The sequence below is a fragment of the Notechis scutatus genome, chromosome 6 (genome assembly GCF_049901735.1).
Source record: "Notechis scutatus isolate UNSWTSFEM ecotype Mainland chromosome 6, rNotScu1.2, whole genome shotgun sequence".
Taxonomy (NCBI): domain Eukaryota; kingdom Metazoa; phylum Chordata; class Lepidosauria; order Squamata; family Elapidae; genus Notechis; species Notechis scutatus.
In genome coordinates this window covers 73,255,633-73,272,192 of record NC_142014.1, presented here as the reverse complement: position 1 = coordinate 73,272,192, position 16,560 = coordinate 73,255,633, and the positions used below count along the sequence as shown (strand labels likewise).

The 16,560-nt window shown below is 42.3% G+C and overlaps 1 protein-coding gene across 8 annotated transcripts in view; it reads right to left on the bottom strand.

Annotated features, from left to right (window-relative positions):
* The window catches only part of SOX5 (SRY-box transcription factor 5), a 1,042,959-nt gene that overhangs the window by 101,307 nt on the left and 925,092 nt on the right, over positions 1 to 16,560 (bottom strand). For all 8 annotated transcript variants that reach the window (XM_087968772.1, XM_087968773.1, XM_087968768.1 and 5 more), the window contains one exon: positions 13,437 to 13,583. In XM_087968772.1, coding sequence (XP_087824898.1) covers positions 13,437 to 13,583 — 147 coding nt within the window. The remainder of the gene's footprint in view (positions 1 to 13,436; positions 13,584 to 16,560) is intronic.

Below are 16,560 nucleotides of genomic sequence, written 5' to 3'. Positions count from 1 at the left end.
CAGCTGCCGCTTTACATGGCTTTTGTGACATCTGTATAGGAGTTGGACCCATTGTACGAGCAGCTCGGGCACGCCGATCTCGCAGTGCGTACCAGATGAGATCGTGCGGGACTCGGTCGAAGGCCTTTTCCAAGTCCAAGAAGGCGGTGTGGGCGATTTTCTTCTCTCTGTGAGCCTCCATCAGCATCCGCACACCGAAGATGGCGCGGTGGTGCCGCAGTTCTTGATGAATCCGGCCTGGTTGACACTGATATCGACGATGTCCCGAATGCGCTTATCGAGGACGCGTTCAAGATCTTCATAGTGTGTGACAGTAACCTGACCGGTCTGTAGTTGGAGCAGTCCGCTGGGCTGCCCTTTCCCTTCCAGATCGGAACAGTGGTGCTGCGGTACCAGTCGTGTGGCACTTTTCCCGTGGAGACGGTGTTGTTGAACAGCTCGCACAGCCACAATGCCGAGCCCGGTAGTGCCTTTTTCCAGAAGTCGGCAGGGATGTCGCCTGGTCCTGTTGCCTTACCGCTTTTCATGGCCTTGATGGCGTCGGTGACCTCGCTGGCGTGAATGCCTGAGACTGGGCCTTCGACGGGGTCACCTCACGGGGTTCGTGGGTGTGGGAACTCCTCGGTGGAGATCTTCTCGAAGTATTGCCGCCACCTCTCGGCAGCGTCTCTGGGATTGGACGATCAAATTTCCCCTTTCGTCATTGATCCCATGAAACTGGTCGATGTCCAGGGACTTCCTGTGTCTGCTTTTGGCTAGGCGGTAGCTTTCCTGTTACTTTGTCCATTAGTCAGTATTATTTACCTGATGGGTTGCTTATCATATGAGGGACAGAATCATGTGCACTGTTAGTACCACTTTATAATGCCTTGATAGACCACATTTGGAATACTGTAGCCAATTATGGGGACTCTAGAACAGGGGTAGTCAACCTTTTTATATCTGCCACCCACTTTTGTATCTCTGTTAGTAGTAAAATTTTCTAACTGCGCACTGGTTCCACAGTAGTGGTGATTTATAAAATAGGGGACAAAACCCCTACCTCCCACCATGAAAGCTGGAACACCCACTAGTGGGCGATAGGGACCAGGTTGACTACCACTGCTCTAGAAAGAGTGCAGAGAAGAGCAACAAAGATGATTAGGGGACTGGAAGCTAAAACATATGGAGAACTATTGCAGGAATTGGGTATGTCTAGTTTAATGAAAAGAAGGATTAGGGGTGACATAATAGCAATGTCCCAATATCTAAGGGGCTGCCACAAAGAAGAGAAGGTCAACCTATTCTCCAAGGCACCTGAAGGCAGAATAAGAAGCAATGGATGGAGACTAACCAAGGAGAGATCCAACATAGAACCAAGAAAAAAATTCTTGACAATGGGAACAATTAATCAGTGGAATGGTTTGCCTCCAGAAATTGTGGGTGCTCCTCCTCCTCCTCCTCTTCCTCCTCCTCCTCCTCCTTTCTTCTTGAAGGTCTCAAGTGATGGTGCTCCTACAACTTCCGAGGACAAGCTGTTCCATTGGTTGATTGTTCTCACTGTCAGAAAATTTCTCCTTATTTCCAGGTTGAATCTCTCCTTGTTCCGTTTCCATCCATTATTCCTTGTCTGGCCTACAGGTGCTTTGGAAAATAGATTGACGGCTTCCTCTCTGTGGCAGCCCCTCAAATATTGGAAGACCTCTATCATGTCTCCTCTGGTCCTTCTCTTCACTAGACTAGCCAAGCCCAGTTCCTGTAACCGTTCTTCATATGTTTTAGTCTCCAGTCCCCTAATCATCCTGGTCGCTCTTCTCTGTACTTTTTCTAAAGTCTCAACATCTTTTTTTATAGTGTGGTGACCAAAACTGGATGCAGTACTCTAGGTGTGGCCTTACTAAGGCTTTATTGAGTGGTATTAGTACCTCCCTTGATCTTGACTGTATCCCTCTGTTAATACAATTTAGGATTGCATTAGCTTTTTGGGTGGCTGCTGCACACTGCTGGCTCATATTTAACTGGTTGTCCACTAAGACTCCAAGATCCCTCTCACAGTTACTGCTATTGAGCCTGATTTCACCCAGTCTATATGTGTCCTTTTGGTTTTTCTTGCCTAAGTGTAGGACTTTACTTTTCTCTCCAATATTGAGGTTTTTCAGAATAGATTGGACAACCGTTTGACTGAAATGGTATATGCTCTCTTGGGGAGGGGATTTGACTAGAAGACCTCCAAGGTTCCTTCCAACTCTATTCGTCCTCTCCTAACCTGTTCTCCTGTCTCCTCTCTCACCTAACATGAGAGTTTCCTTTACTTGATAACTTTCAATAGTATTCTCTCAGCCCATGAGCCAGACTGCTGCATCAGTGGGGATGGACTAGGAGTAGGAAGACCCAACTTCAAGTCCATCCTCGGTCATGGAAACTTCCTAAGGGACTCAGGGCCATTCCTTCTCTCAGCCCACCTATCTCATAGGCCTGCTTGTGGGGGCAAAAACAGGAAGACAGAATATGGCAAGTTGCAGAATCCTTGTGCTCTTCCAGCTTCGTTACTTCCCTAAATTTCTTATATGTTATCTAATTGAGTAATGAAAAATCTGTCAGAAAACCACCAAGCTCAGAGAGCACCAAGGACCCCATAATTCAATCCTGGGCTACAAATATTCCCGTCTATAGCAAGCCCTCTCTCCTTTGTGGAAGTCCCTCAAATATTGGAAAACTGCTATCATGTCACCCGCTAGTTCTTCTTTTCATTAAACTAGACATATCTGCAACTGTTTTTCATATATTTTATCCTCCAGTCTCCTAATCATATGTTCCTTGAGCTCCTAAATGAAAGGCAACATATAATTCTACTCAAATAAAGAAATAAGGGTTGATCCCTTGTTGATCTTACTAAATTGATCTTCTTTGCTTGCAGTTACTCAATAATTTTCAAGCATTTCCTTTTCAGAATTAAAAAAAGGAAGGCAGAGTTAGCTGGAGATGGCTGTTTCGATCGTTATACTAAATGCAGTGCATTTGATAAATTCTGAGGCACCATTAAAAGGGAATAAATGGCCCATTATTTAATTTTCTTTATAAATCACAGAGGGCACCATATGCGGTTTTTGTCTACCTGAGTACCAAAATGTATTAGATCCTCAGTGGCCACAGATTAGAACTTAAGTAAAAAGGATCTTTTTTTTTCCTAATTTGAATTTAGGACAAATTCTCTGCAGAACTTTGATCAATGTTTTGAAAATTACCACCATTGAAGAATCTTGCTTTGAGACTCAGCATGAAGGGATCTTTTTTTTCCCTTAAAGAGCCTAAACCAGGGGTCTTTAAACTTGGCAACTTTAAGACTTGTGAACTTCAACTCCCAGAATTCCTCAACCAGCATAGCTGGCTGAGGAATTCTGGGAGTTGAAGTCCACAAGTCTTAAAGTTGCCAAGTTTGAGGACCCCTGGTTTAAACCAATGTTTCTCAATGTTGGCCCTATTAAGAGGTGTGGACTTCAACTCCCACAACTCCCCATGGCTGGCTGGGGAGTTCTGGGAGTTAAAGTCCACACCTCTTAAAGGCTCAAGGTTGAGATACACTGGCCTAAATCTAAATTTCCAACTGATGACTTTTATAGATAAATAAAACAACTTGCCCTTGGAAGTTATGAAAGCACCATCACTTGAGACTTTCAAGAAGAGATTGGACTGCCATTTGTCAGAAATGGTGTAGGGTCTCCCGCTTGGGCTGGGGGTTGGACTAGATGACTTACAACATCCATTCCAACTCTGTTTCTGTTATCTGTAAATTCCAAAGCAAGTGACAATTGAACTCAATAGTGTCATCCTTCATTTTATGACTTTCCCATCCGATTGTAATCCTTTCCAAGAATGTTGACAACATTCAATCTTATGAAACCTTTGCCCCTCCCAAATATTCCAAATAACTTCCACAAATATAAAAATGTCGCTTGATTTGAAAAAATTACAAATTATCACACAATTATTGGCATGGGAGCCAAAAAAGGTTACCCACCACTGTTTTATGTTCTAAAAAAAACCCCTTCCAAATTCATTTTCAGTTCTAAAAGAGTTAAAAATAATTGGCAGCACAGAAACAACAGCAAGGCCATTGATTTTGTTTCAAAATTTTTGTTGCCCTACACTTATATTTTTATGGGCCAGACAAAAAATTTTGGCCAGCTGGATTACAGCAACACTATTTGCCATTCTAATAGCCATAAAAATTGTGAGGGTTTGGCTTGATGTCCAATACATATACATGCTATAAAATGATATTCTTTGCTGTTAGCTTTATGCATGCAGTTCTGATGCTCAATTTTTCTCTATCTGTCATTCTTTGACTTTAGGACAAATTAACACCCATGGTTCTATGTCCAGAAACTTGAAAGAAGTTGGACTTCTACTCCAACAGCCTTTCAAGTGCCAGGAAAATTAGGAGATCCAGACAGTTCAAATGGGTATAAAGTTTTATTATAAGTTTAAGCTCTCTACAAGAATATGAACTACTAACAGACAAAGGAAATTGGCAGTAGATAAGAGTAGAAGGAATTCAAGGTGGGTTAGACTTAGCTCTCTTATGGGCACAAAAGGACTCATGACTGATGACATATTTGACCCCTCCTCCAACTCAGCCTCTTCATCTCCTACACATATTTTCTTAACTCTCTGCCTTCTGGACTACAATTCCCATTGGCACCAACCAGGATGCCCATTTATTAAAGGTGACAATTTGAGGAAAGTTAGAATTTTATCAGCACATTCTGTCAGGATCGGGCCAAATAAAAGACTGGTGAACATTTATTCTATTTTAAAACACTAATTAATTAATGCCATCTTACATACAAGGACATTCTCCCTCCTTTCCACTCAAAATGGTGTTCGAGGCAGCAGATGGTAATAAACCATAGATACAAGTGGAATAATTATGAATATAAATTCTGCTGGGTTCAGTTAAAAAAAACATTTAACAACATATCCTCTTTTTTTTTTTTTAAAGCTACCAACTTTTGTTCTCAGTTTATACGGTGATGATTACAGCTTGTGCAGTTAAGGTGTAAGACTGGGAGAAGGGAAACCCAAGTTAGTCTCCATTTGAATACTATAGAGGACAACAGAGATGAAAATAAACACCAAGTATGTAATGACTTGAGTTCCAATGGTTAAGGTGATATACAGCGCGTCAGAATATTCATGAACTGGCACAGACATGGTAATAAGGTCAGCCAGTGAATAGGTATGGCAATTGGGTTAGCCAATGAGGGATGTTTTGGAAATAGAAAACTTAAGGAAGGAGTCTGGGCGTGGCTTAGCTCTGTGCTCAGCTTTAAAATGAAACTAATCTGTACTTGTCTGCCTGCTGAACTGAAACTAAGAACTTACTTACAATCTCTCCTCTCTACCACGTTGGAAGAAGCTGCTGTTGGTACTGTAAATTTACTTCATGTGTTATTATGTATATAAAGAAGTTAATGAATCCTACTGAATCAGTTATGCGTGTGTGCTTTCTGGATTTGATTTTCTGCAACAAACTCGGACACAACAATCACGGCAAACCATCACAACAAACTTGTCTTGCCCTGGATCTAAGTCACTCAGTCTCCATTATTTCCAAGCCAACTTAATCCATAGGAGATAGAACAATGGGATTGGAAGGAACCTAGTTCAACTCCCTGATAAAGCAGGGGATTCTATACCATTCAGGACAGGTGGCTATCCAGTATCTTCTTGAAAATTTTCAGTGATAGAGCAACTACAACTTCTGGAGGTAAGTCATTCCACTGATTAATTGTTCCTACTGTCAGGAATTTTTTCCCTTAGTTCTAGTTTAGATATCTCTTTAATGATCTTCCACCTATTTGTCCTGCTGTGGAGAATAGACCAACCCCCCTCTTCTCTGTGACAGTACTAGAAGCAGAGGTAGGTATTCAGCAGGTTCTGACTAGTTCTGGGGAACCAGTAGCAGAAATTTTGAGTAGTTTGGAGAACCAGCAAATCCCACCTCTGACTGGCCCCGCCCCCATCTATTCTCTGCCTCCCATTGAGTCCCAGCTGATCGGCTGGGTCTTCTTTGGTTGCCCTGCACAGGAAAATGGAGCTGGAAAGCAGGTTAGTGGGGTGAGAAGGGAATGGGGATTTTGCAGTAATCTTCTCCCCAGGAGTGGGGAGGGAATGGAGATTTTGCAATATCCTTCTCCTGCAACACCCACCAAGCCACACCCACCAAGTCACATCACGCCTACAAAGTCACACCACACCCACCAAGCCATGCCCACAGAACCGGTAGTAAAAATTTTGGAATCCCACCACTGACGAGAAGGATTCTATCTTACCAAAAAGTAGGCTGTGCTCTACTTTGTCAAGTCTAAGTAAACTACATCAACAGCATTTCCCTTATCCACGAATTCAGTCCCCTTGTTAAAGAAGACAATAAGGTCAACATCCAACTGATGTAGATTTCCCAGCCCCTTCCCATTCTGACTTATAATCTGGGAGGTTGAGATAATGAGACAATAAAAATTTGCCCTTTGCTTAAAGATTAATCTCAAGGCAGCAATGGAAAGCTTCTTGCCCTCAATTACGACAACATATGTTATGACTAGCCAGTTAGTGCAGTTTGCAGCCAGCCTGAATCTCCATTTACAGTCCTCCTTCCAACTCCTGAGGATGGTGGTTGAGTAAGACAGTTGAAAATCAACATCCATGACAAATGATTCAGACAATTTCTACATCGTTGCCATGGATTTGAACAAAACTGTGTCTTGGGTGAAAGACCCAGGATCCATAATAAAGTTAAAAAGAAAGCAGATAAGAACTGGTGACTAATATTTCACACAAAACGGGTTCTCTTACCCCCCACTGCCCTGGAGGGACTTCAGACAATGTACCGTGCCTTGTCAAGTACCAAGAGAGATTTAGCTCATATCACAAGCTGTGCCAAAAATTGACGGGAGATGAGAGAGACCTTGAGAGAGGAAAACCACACAAGGCTTACGCATGTTGCACGGCGGATAAAGGCTGCTCATTTTTATATGAGGTTAAAAGATAAGGAAGGAAAGCATTGTCTGGCGCATGACCAGACAACCAGTGGTGGATATTCAGCAAGTTCTGACCATTTCAGGAGAACCGGTAGCGGAAATTTTGAGTAGTTTGGAGAACCGGCAAATACCACCTCTGACTGGCCCCGCCCCCATCTCTTCTCTGCCTCCCATTGAGTCCCAGCTGATTGGCTGGGTCTTCTTTTGTTGCCCTGTACAGGAGAACGGAGCTGGAAAGCAGGTTAGTAGGGTGGGGAGGGAATGAGGATTTTGCAGTAACTTTTCCCCTGCCACGTCCACCAAGCTACCCCCACCAAACCAAGCCACGCCCACAGAACCGGTAGTAAAAAAATTAGAATCCTACCACTGGAGACAACTACCACATTTTACTATTCTCTTCTGCATGTTATGACCTCAAGCTTATTCATCCTAGTTGGAGACAGCATACACAGGTATTTCTCCACTTACGACCATAATTGAATCCCAAAATTTTTCTGCTGCTAAGTGAGACTTCGTTAAGTGAGTTGTGTCCCATTTCATGACCTTTCTTGCCACAGTTGTTAAGTTAATGGCTGCAGTTGTTTAAGATGCCTTCCCCTTTGATTTTGCCCATCAGAAAGTTGCAAAAGGTGATCACACTGCAACCATCTCTAAATATGAGTCAGCGGTCAAACATTTGGATTTTGATCACATGACCCCGGGGAATGTTGCAACGGTCGTAAGTGTGAAAAATGGTCATAAGTCACTTTTCCCCCCCTAGTGCTGTTGTAACTTTGAACAGTCACTAAATGATCTGTTGTAAATTGAGGATTACCTGTACAAACAGTTCTTGAATTAGGACCACTCGTTTCAAAGTTGCAATGGCATTGAACAAGGGGGATTTACAAACAGTCCTTGTGCAACCACTTTGCACAAGCCCTAAGCAAAGTCTGTTATAAGTCAAGGACTACCTGCATAGCTAACACAGTTCTCTTCCTTTCCAGGGACCTGTCTTTCTTTGATGCAAGTAAGCAGTTGGCATAGCTAACAATGCAATGGGATTCTCCGCTAAGAAGCTTCTTGGATGAGAAGTGAAACATTTTCAAAGTTACCTTATGCTACCAGGCTTTTGGACCCGGACAACCTAAAACTACGCCGCCTACCTGTCAATGACTATTTCAGCTTCAACCACGATTATACATAGGCAAACAATAGACACAAACTCAAAGTAAACCACCTCCAACTCAACGGTAGACATTCTAGTGCGCTTATGCACGCCCCCGTACAGACCTCTTAGGAATGGAGTGAGGTCCACGGTAGACAATTTAAGGTTAAAGTTTTTGGGGTTTGAGGATGTAACAACAGAGTCAGGTAGTGAGTTCCAGGCATTGGCCACTCTGTTGCTGAAGTCGTATTTTCTGCAATCGAGTTTGGAGTCGTTTACATTGAGTTTGTATCTCTTGTTTGCCTGTGTGTTATTGCGGTTGAAGCTGAAGTAGTCATTGACAGGTAGGATGTTGTGGCAGACAATTCTGTGTACTAAGCTTAGATTTGACCATAGGCGGCATAGCAGACAACGGTCGGTTGAAATACCAGTTCGGTGAACCAGATGAAAACTTAACTTCTGGTTTGCCCGAACTGGTCCGAACTGGTAGAATCCCACCCTTGGTCCTTCATCACTGGAGGTTTTTAAGAAGAGACTGAACAGTCACTTGTCTAAAATGGTATAGGTCAGGATCTCCTGCTTGAGCAGGGGGCTGGACTAGAAGACCTCCAAGGTCCCTTCCAGCTTTATTCTGATTCTGATTCCTTAGTTAATACTGTAGGCTGTGATTCAAGCTCAAAGCTCCGGATGGCTTTCGCCCAACTCCACAAGATCAGAAGACTTCACTCCCATGTCTCCCCCTTCCCTCTCTCTCTCTCTCTCTCTCTCTCTCTCTGTGTGTGTGTGTGTGTGTGTGTGTGTGTGTCTGTTTGTGTGTAGGAGCGACCGAATGACAGACATGTCTGTCATACGCCATTACCATTAGAACAGAATCTTGTTCTTTTATTACAGCTGAACTCTGCCAGATTTCACAGCAGGAATGCTAAGTGAAATCAATGTCTCGGATTTCCAGCCTTGGCTTTGAGGTCAGACACTCTATCATTTCTCTGTATTATCTCCTTACTTCACCCTCCCCTCCTCTTTCTCTCAACCTCCAACTGGCACACAGCAGATTGAAAACAGCATGAAACAGAGGGACCATGCTGCACAATTTTACAGCTGTTTGGAGGACTACCCCCCCCATTCACACACACACACACATGCACACACACTCACAGACATGCACACCCCTCTTCTCTGTCTTCCCTTTGCAGCTTAATTCTGCAACGGTCCCTTCCTTGGCAGGACTGAAACTCAAAAGGAGGAATAGATTTTCCTCCCCCAGGAAGGAAGGAAGTGAGAAAGAGGAAAGACTGGAAACGTATTTCGAATAATTGTGAATTTGGGGGGGAGATCTTCCTTTCTTTTCACAGGTAGGCATTTGAGTTATCATGGACATTATTATCAAGTCAATACTGTAATCAGCAAATCCTCCAAATAAGGGCTGAAAGAAATATGACATAGATTATCTTCCTTTTTTTCCCCCCTCCCCTTATGCGGGCATCCAGGCCAATATTTGGATGGGTAGAATTGAATTTCTTAGCAAAGTTTGGTGGAACTTATTGGAACTCTCAGTATCTGCTAGCTCAGTATCTGCTGGTTGGAAAATTGGCCTGAGAAGAACAGACCCCCCCTCACCCAGTCATTGTTCCACCTGGGCTGCCTCTCCTTATTTTCTATACCAAATTCTAGATGTATGTAGTATGTATGTATGTATGTATGTATGTATGTATGTATGTATGTATGTATGTATGTTCTCTCCCACTCTTGTGTCCACAGGACATGGTAAAAAAGGCAAGATGGGGATTAAAGCTGCACAGACATGATATGTATAAAAGTGGGCAGATATTTATCTGTACCACTATGGCCGCTATATTGATTTTTTTTTTAAAAAAACCCACAATTGGTGGAGACTGCTAATTCCATCCATTCACCATCCATCCATCCATCCACTCACCCACCCATCCATCCATCCACCCACCCACCCACCCACCCACCCATTCATCCATCCATCCCCCATTCTTCCTTCATCCAACTATCCATCCACCTGTCCATCATCCATCCATCCATCCATCATCATCCATCCATTCTTCATCCATCCATCCGTCATCCATCCATTTCTCATCCATCCAATCAGCCACCCACCCAATCATCCATCCATTCTTCATCCACCCATCCATCCACCCATCTATCCATCCATCCACTCATTCTTTCTACATCCAACTATCCATCCACCTATCCATCATCCATCCATCCAACATCATCCATCCATTCTTCATCCATCCATCCATCCACCCATTCTTTCTTCATCCAACTATCCATCCACCTATCCATCGTCCATCCATCCATTGTCATCCATCCATTCTTCGTCCATCCAATCAGCCACCCACCCAATCATCCATCCATCCTTCATCCATCCATCCAATCATCCATCCACCCAATCATCCACCCAGCCTTCCTTCCTTCCTTCCTCCTCATCCATCCATCTACCATCCACCCATCATCTGTCCATCATCCATCTTACCATCTCTCTGTCTGCCTTATATGCCAAGGCCAACTGTATAGCAAACATCTTGTATGGATTGACCCTCTATTTTTGTCCAATACAGAAAATAGATGTTAGCAGCTTCTCTCCCAGTGGCTATAGTACTGAGAGACAATATCTAAGAGGAATGAAGCCAGCTAGCATGAGTCCTTTCTCAGAACAAATAAATGCGCACATATGAAAGATGCCCTTTCTTTTCACACGCAAAAGGTCTTGTTCATGTAGCAGCATGAAGTCCTGGACAGAAGCTGCTCCTTCTTTGCAACACTTCTTGAACTGATCATGGGAACATGTGCCCTCAGTTTCACAAGATCATTCTACCATATACAGGTAGTGGTCATTAAATGAAACTGCAATTGTGCTTATGAGCTTACATCAGCTTTCCTTTGCTTTACGGACTAGAAAAGGTTATCTATGTGAGAATTCCTTGCAAAGTTACTGTTTCATCATCGTGGTAATTGCAGTCACTAAATAAGGACAATCAGTACTTCAAAATGTAAGTTGGTTCTAAAGACAGCCCTGTGCTACCGCAAACCAATCCTTTTTCTTATGGAAAGAAATAGATAGTAAATTATCTGAACTCAAACACACTGTAACAAAACCCTAACCTCTACATGCTTTATTGATTCACTCCTCACATTTTTTTTTTAAAAAAGCAAATTCATTTTGACCTGTTCTGTATCACTTTGCAAATATTTTGTTTAAGATTTATGTGGAAACTGTATGCATTTCTAGTTCCAATTTCTCTCTCTCTCACTTTCCCTCTCTCTCTCTCTGTCTCTCTTGCTGTATGTATGAGTGTGTGTGTGTGTGTGTGTGTGTGTTAAAGAGAGAGAGAGAGACAAAGACAGAGAAAATGAGTCTCTCTGTGTATGTGTGTATGCATACATCCATTTGTTGTAGCAGTTTTGTATATTGTTCTTTTATATCCAGTTTTCCTAAATTATTGAACCTTCCTAATTAATTGGAAAATAACTTTACCCTAAAGAAGAAAAATGGAGAAATAAAATAGTGTTTTTCAGAAACCTAAAAGGCTAATATATAGAAGGGGGAAAAGTAAACAGTTGTTCTATCCTAGAAGTGTGAATTAAATTTAACTGGAGTTAAGTTACAGGAAGATAAACTTTAGTAGAACATCAAGGGGAACATCTGTATGATAAGAGAATCTTGACCTTGCCAATTACCTGAAGGCTATTAAGGTCTATTTTGATGGAAGACTAAAAGTAGACTTGAAGAATTATCCACCTTGAATGCTTTCATTCTGGATTTCCAGAATAAAGCAGATGCTGAATGGGATGGTTTATAAGCCCTGCTTCAATTGTAGAGATGTCGGGAATCCATACAATACAAAATCGATATTGCTTTTGTGCAAAGTGAAGTTGCAACAGGTGTTTTAGTGATTACAAATAACTGCTATTCTACCGGGGTCAGCTGCCACCTCGCGCTTGCATCTGCTTCACTACTATTTGATGTCAGACTGCCATGAATTCTGGGATGGGGGAAATTCAACAGGGAAGGCTTGGGGGGAAATGAAAGTAAGTGCTGTATCTCTTCAAGAAGCTACTTCAAAGTCACCTGGCATAACAGCTGCATACCAAACTGTGCCTGGACTATCCCTGATGAAAACACTGCCTGAACCCCATTGGTTGGTTAGAGGTAGGTAATGGGAGGTAGCAAGGGGGGGGGAGTTGACCTTAGAGATTTCAATGCATGATTCTCAGTTCTGGCTTTGCATTGTTGCGATATGCTTGACTTCTAATAAAACAATGCTTTTCTCGACAACCGGACCCAAAGATCATGTCTATTTTGGAGTTTAAGCTGTGGCAGGTCTGACAACCGGTATGCATCAATCAGAATGTCAAAGAGATTTTTTTTCCATAGCCATAGCCTTTCCATTCATCCCAAATTGGAATGGCATGGAAGGGAAGGGAAGGGAAGGGAAGAGATCAGATAGATGGATGGATGGATGGAGAAGAGGAAAGAAGATAATATATTGAACTGATGGATGTATGAAAGAGAAGAGAAATGAAGAGTGGAGAGAGGAGAGGAGAAGAGAGGAGAGATTGGATGGATGGATGGATGGATGGATGGATGGATGAAGAAGAGGAGAGGAGAGAATGTATCAAACTGATGGGTATATGAAAGAGAAGAGAAATGAAGAGAGGAGAGGAGAGGAGAGGAGAGATTAGATGGATGGATGGAAGGATGGATGAAGAAGATGAGAGAATGTATCAAACTGTTGGGTGTATGAAAGAGAAGAGAAAAGAAGAGAGGAGAGAGGAGAGGAGAGATTAAATGGATGGATGGATGGATGGATAGATGAAGAAGAGGAGAGAATGATCGAACTGATGGGTGTATGAAAGAGAAGAGAAATGAAGAGAGGAGAGGAGAGGAGAGGAGAGGAGAGGAGAGAAGAGAAGAGAAGAGAAGAGAAGAGAAGAGAAGAGAAGAGAAGAGAAGAGAAGAGAAGAGGTTTCCAGTGCATAAGCTCTCAGGGTACATATAAACAAGACAATAAAATCATAAGATACCAATAAGAGAAGGTAGTAGAAAAGATAAGATGGTTAATAGTAACACAGCCATACTATATGGGTAAATATCCTTGACATAAGACTAAGACATAAGCCTTATAGGACCTAATAAGGCCTAAGACCTGGATTATTTCCATCCACAGCATGCAAATATCCCATTAATATGCAACGTGTACTTTATTTGAGAGAGCCTGGCAGGTGACTCTTTAAAGCATTACCTTCGTTTTGGGTGGTGGGGTGGTTGTGATCTTGTCGGTGTGAATATTGGTAGGCGATACCGCTGCACCCATGTTGCTTTGGGGAATGCCGGATATTTTTCCACCAGGAGACACTTGCATGGCTGCAAGTTGCGCGGCGTACAATTGCTGCAAAAACAACAATAACAGAAGCTGATCAGCGAGAGAACCAATCCCAGTTCAGAATTTCCCCCTTTTAAAATATAGATAGTTCTCCACTTACAACCATTTGCTTAACGACTGCTCAAAGTTATGACAGCGCTGGGGAAAAAAGTGACTTCTCACTGGTCCTTGCACTTATGACCATCACAGCGACCGCATGGTCCCGTGATGATAAAAAAAGTAAGTTGTTGGAAACTGGCATGTATTTGCAAGATTGGAGCATCCGGGGGGGGGGGGGGTCACGTGATTGCCATTTGCAGCCTTCCCAGGAGGCTTCTAAGAAGCAAAAAAGCCAATGAAGGAAGCCTGATTCACTTAATGACCATGGCCAAAATGGTGGTCCAATCGGGCACAACATACGCAGTGACCATATTACTTAGTGATCAACGTTCCAGTCTCAATTGTGGTTGTAAGTTGAGGACTACCTGCATACAATTAGATCAGAGGTCTCCAAACTTGGTGACTTTAAGACTTGTGGACTTCAACTTCCAGAATTCTGCAGCCAGCTATGAAAGAGAAGAGAAATGAAGAGAAGAGAGGAGATATCGGATGGATGGATGGATGGATGAAGAAGAGGAGAGAAGAGAATGTATCGAACTGATGGGTGTATGAAATAGAACAGAAATGAACAGAGGAGAGAGGAGAGAGGAGAGGAGCTGGCTGGAGAATTCTGGGAGTTGAAGTCCACAAGTCTTAAAGTTGCCAAGTTTGGGGACCTCTGAATTAGACAGATACCGATCTGTGCTAATGATGGAAAATGCTCCATCTTTTGAATGTTGGCATTTCAGGCCCCATTTTTTAAAAAATAATTAACTGTGCAGAGGAAGAAAATAACTGAAGGGAAGCTTATTGGGAAGGGGTGAAAAAAATTCTTTCATTTGCTGATGTTTATTTAGGCATTTCAGATACTGGTTTCCCTCCTTTTTATCCATATGGAAGCATAAGGCTGTTGACAGTCACAGAAAAGCACAACAAAAACAACAGATGAGACAAACAAACAAACAAACCACAATGTAAAGAAGCAGCACCCAAGGAAAAAAAACTGAAAAGGAAACCACATACAGCATCCACTGAAATCTAGATTTTTTGACTTTTGGGGGATTATAGAAAAGCAACTGTGCTTTTCAAATTAGAGTTAATTGATGAGGCTCAACAGACCTTCTAGTCTAGTGAACTTGATTAAGCTAGAATCTAAAAGCCACCAAGAAAAGACTGCACCGAATCTTCTTGAAGAAATCCCATGGTATCAATAGAAGATAATATTTATAGCTCAGAACTGTGGAGCTCTCTGGGCTTGATGGTTTTCTTGCAGACGTTTCAGCACCAAATTAGGTAACACCATCAGTGCTAGAAAGGGAATAAGGTTTTCTCTCCTTATTCCCTGATTAACACTGATGATGTTACTTAGTTTGGTAATGAAATGTCTGCCAGAAAACAACCAATCTTAGAGGGCACCAAAGACCTCACAAATTCCATGGTCTCTGCCCTAATATTGAAAAGAGCTTATTGTCAGGGCTCCGGTAATTACCCCCATTTAAATCATGAGTCTCTAGCCGGATTTTCAACGCTCAAAGAAGATTAATTAGGAGAAGACATGCTGGTGCTGCCTGGGTGTAGCCTACTCTGAGACACATCATTCATTGTCACCCTTGACTCTGGTTTTCTCTGAGCCCCTGGGTGTATCATAATTCATATTCTCCAATGGGACACATCCATAGCCAAGAATAATCAATCATACTCTCCAGCTAGAATTTTGCATGGCAGATACTTCGGTTGTCTGGAAACTATCTATGAAAACATCTGTGGAATGCAGTTTTGATTTTGCAAGCTGCTGCACTGCTCCCCTCTCCCTTTCTGTTGGCAACTCTAAAAGACCAGAGAAATATTTTATAGAATAGAATAGAATTCTTTTATTGGCCAAGTGTGATTGGACACACAAGGAATTTGTCTTGGTGCAAATGTTCTCAGTGTACATAAAAGAAAAGATACATTCGTCAAGAGTCAAGAATTATAAGGTACAACACTTAATGATAGTCATGTTCATTGGATGAGTTGATACCTATGTTGCATAGCCATCCATTGCCCTGAGAATATGAAGGAGGACCATTAAGGGGAAGACAGATTCACTTAATGACCACACCTAGAGTACTGCATCCAGTTTTGTTCACCATATTATAAAAAAGATGTTGAGACTCTAGAAAAAGTACAGAGAAGAGCAACCAGAATGATTAGGGGACTGGAGACTAAAACATGAGTAACAGTTACAGGAACCGGTCATGGCTAGTCCAGTAAAGAGAAGGACCAGGGGAGACATGCTAGCAGTCTTCCAATATTTGAGGGGCTGCCACAGAGAGGAGGAGGGGGTCAAGCTATTTTCTAAAGCACCCAAAGTCCAGACAAGGAATAATGGATGGAAACTGAACAAGGAGAGATTTAACCTGGAAATAAGGAGTAACGTTCTGACAGCGAGAACAATCAACCGATGGAACAGAAGTTGCCATCGGAAGTTGTGGGAGCGCCATCACTTGAGACTTTCAAGAAGAGATTGGACTGCCATCTGTCAGAAATGGTGTAGGGTCTCCCACTTGGGCGGAGAGTTGGACTAGATGACCTATAAGGTCCCTTCCAACTCTGATTACCTTTTATCTGTGTTACTAATTTAACAACTGCAGTGATTCACTGAATAAGACAGGCCATAAAATGGGGCAGAATTGGCTTAGCAATGGAAACTTGGGGCTCGTAAGTTGAGGACAACTGTACTTGAAAATTGATTAAGCCAACCTTGCTACATTTGGATTTTTCCTGCTAATTCTAGAGTATTTGATAGGCCCACTGGGAATCACTCAGGATTCTTAATTTCATTCCATTTTCTTTGTAAGAACAATTACTTTTCCAAAGCTATCTTATAATGTAAAAAAATATGTATATCATAATTTGTACAGAC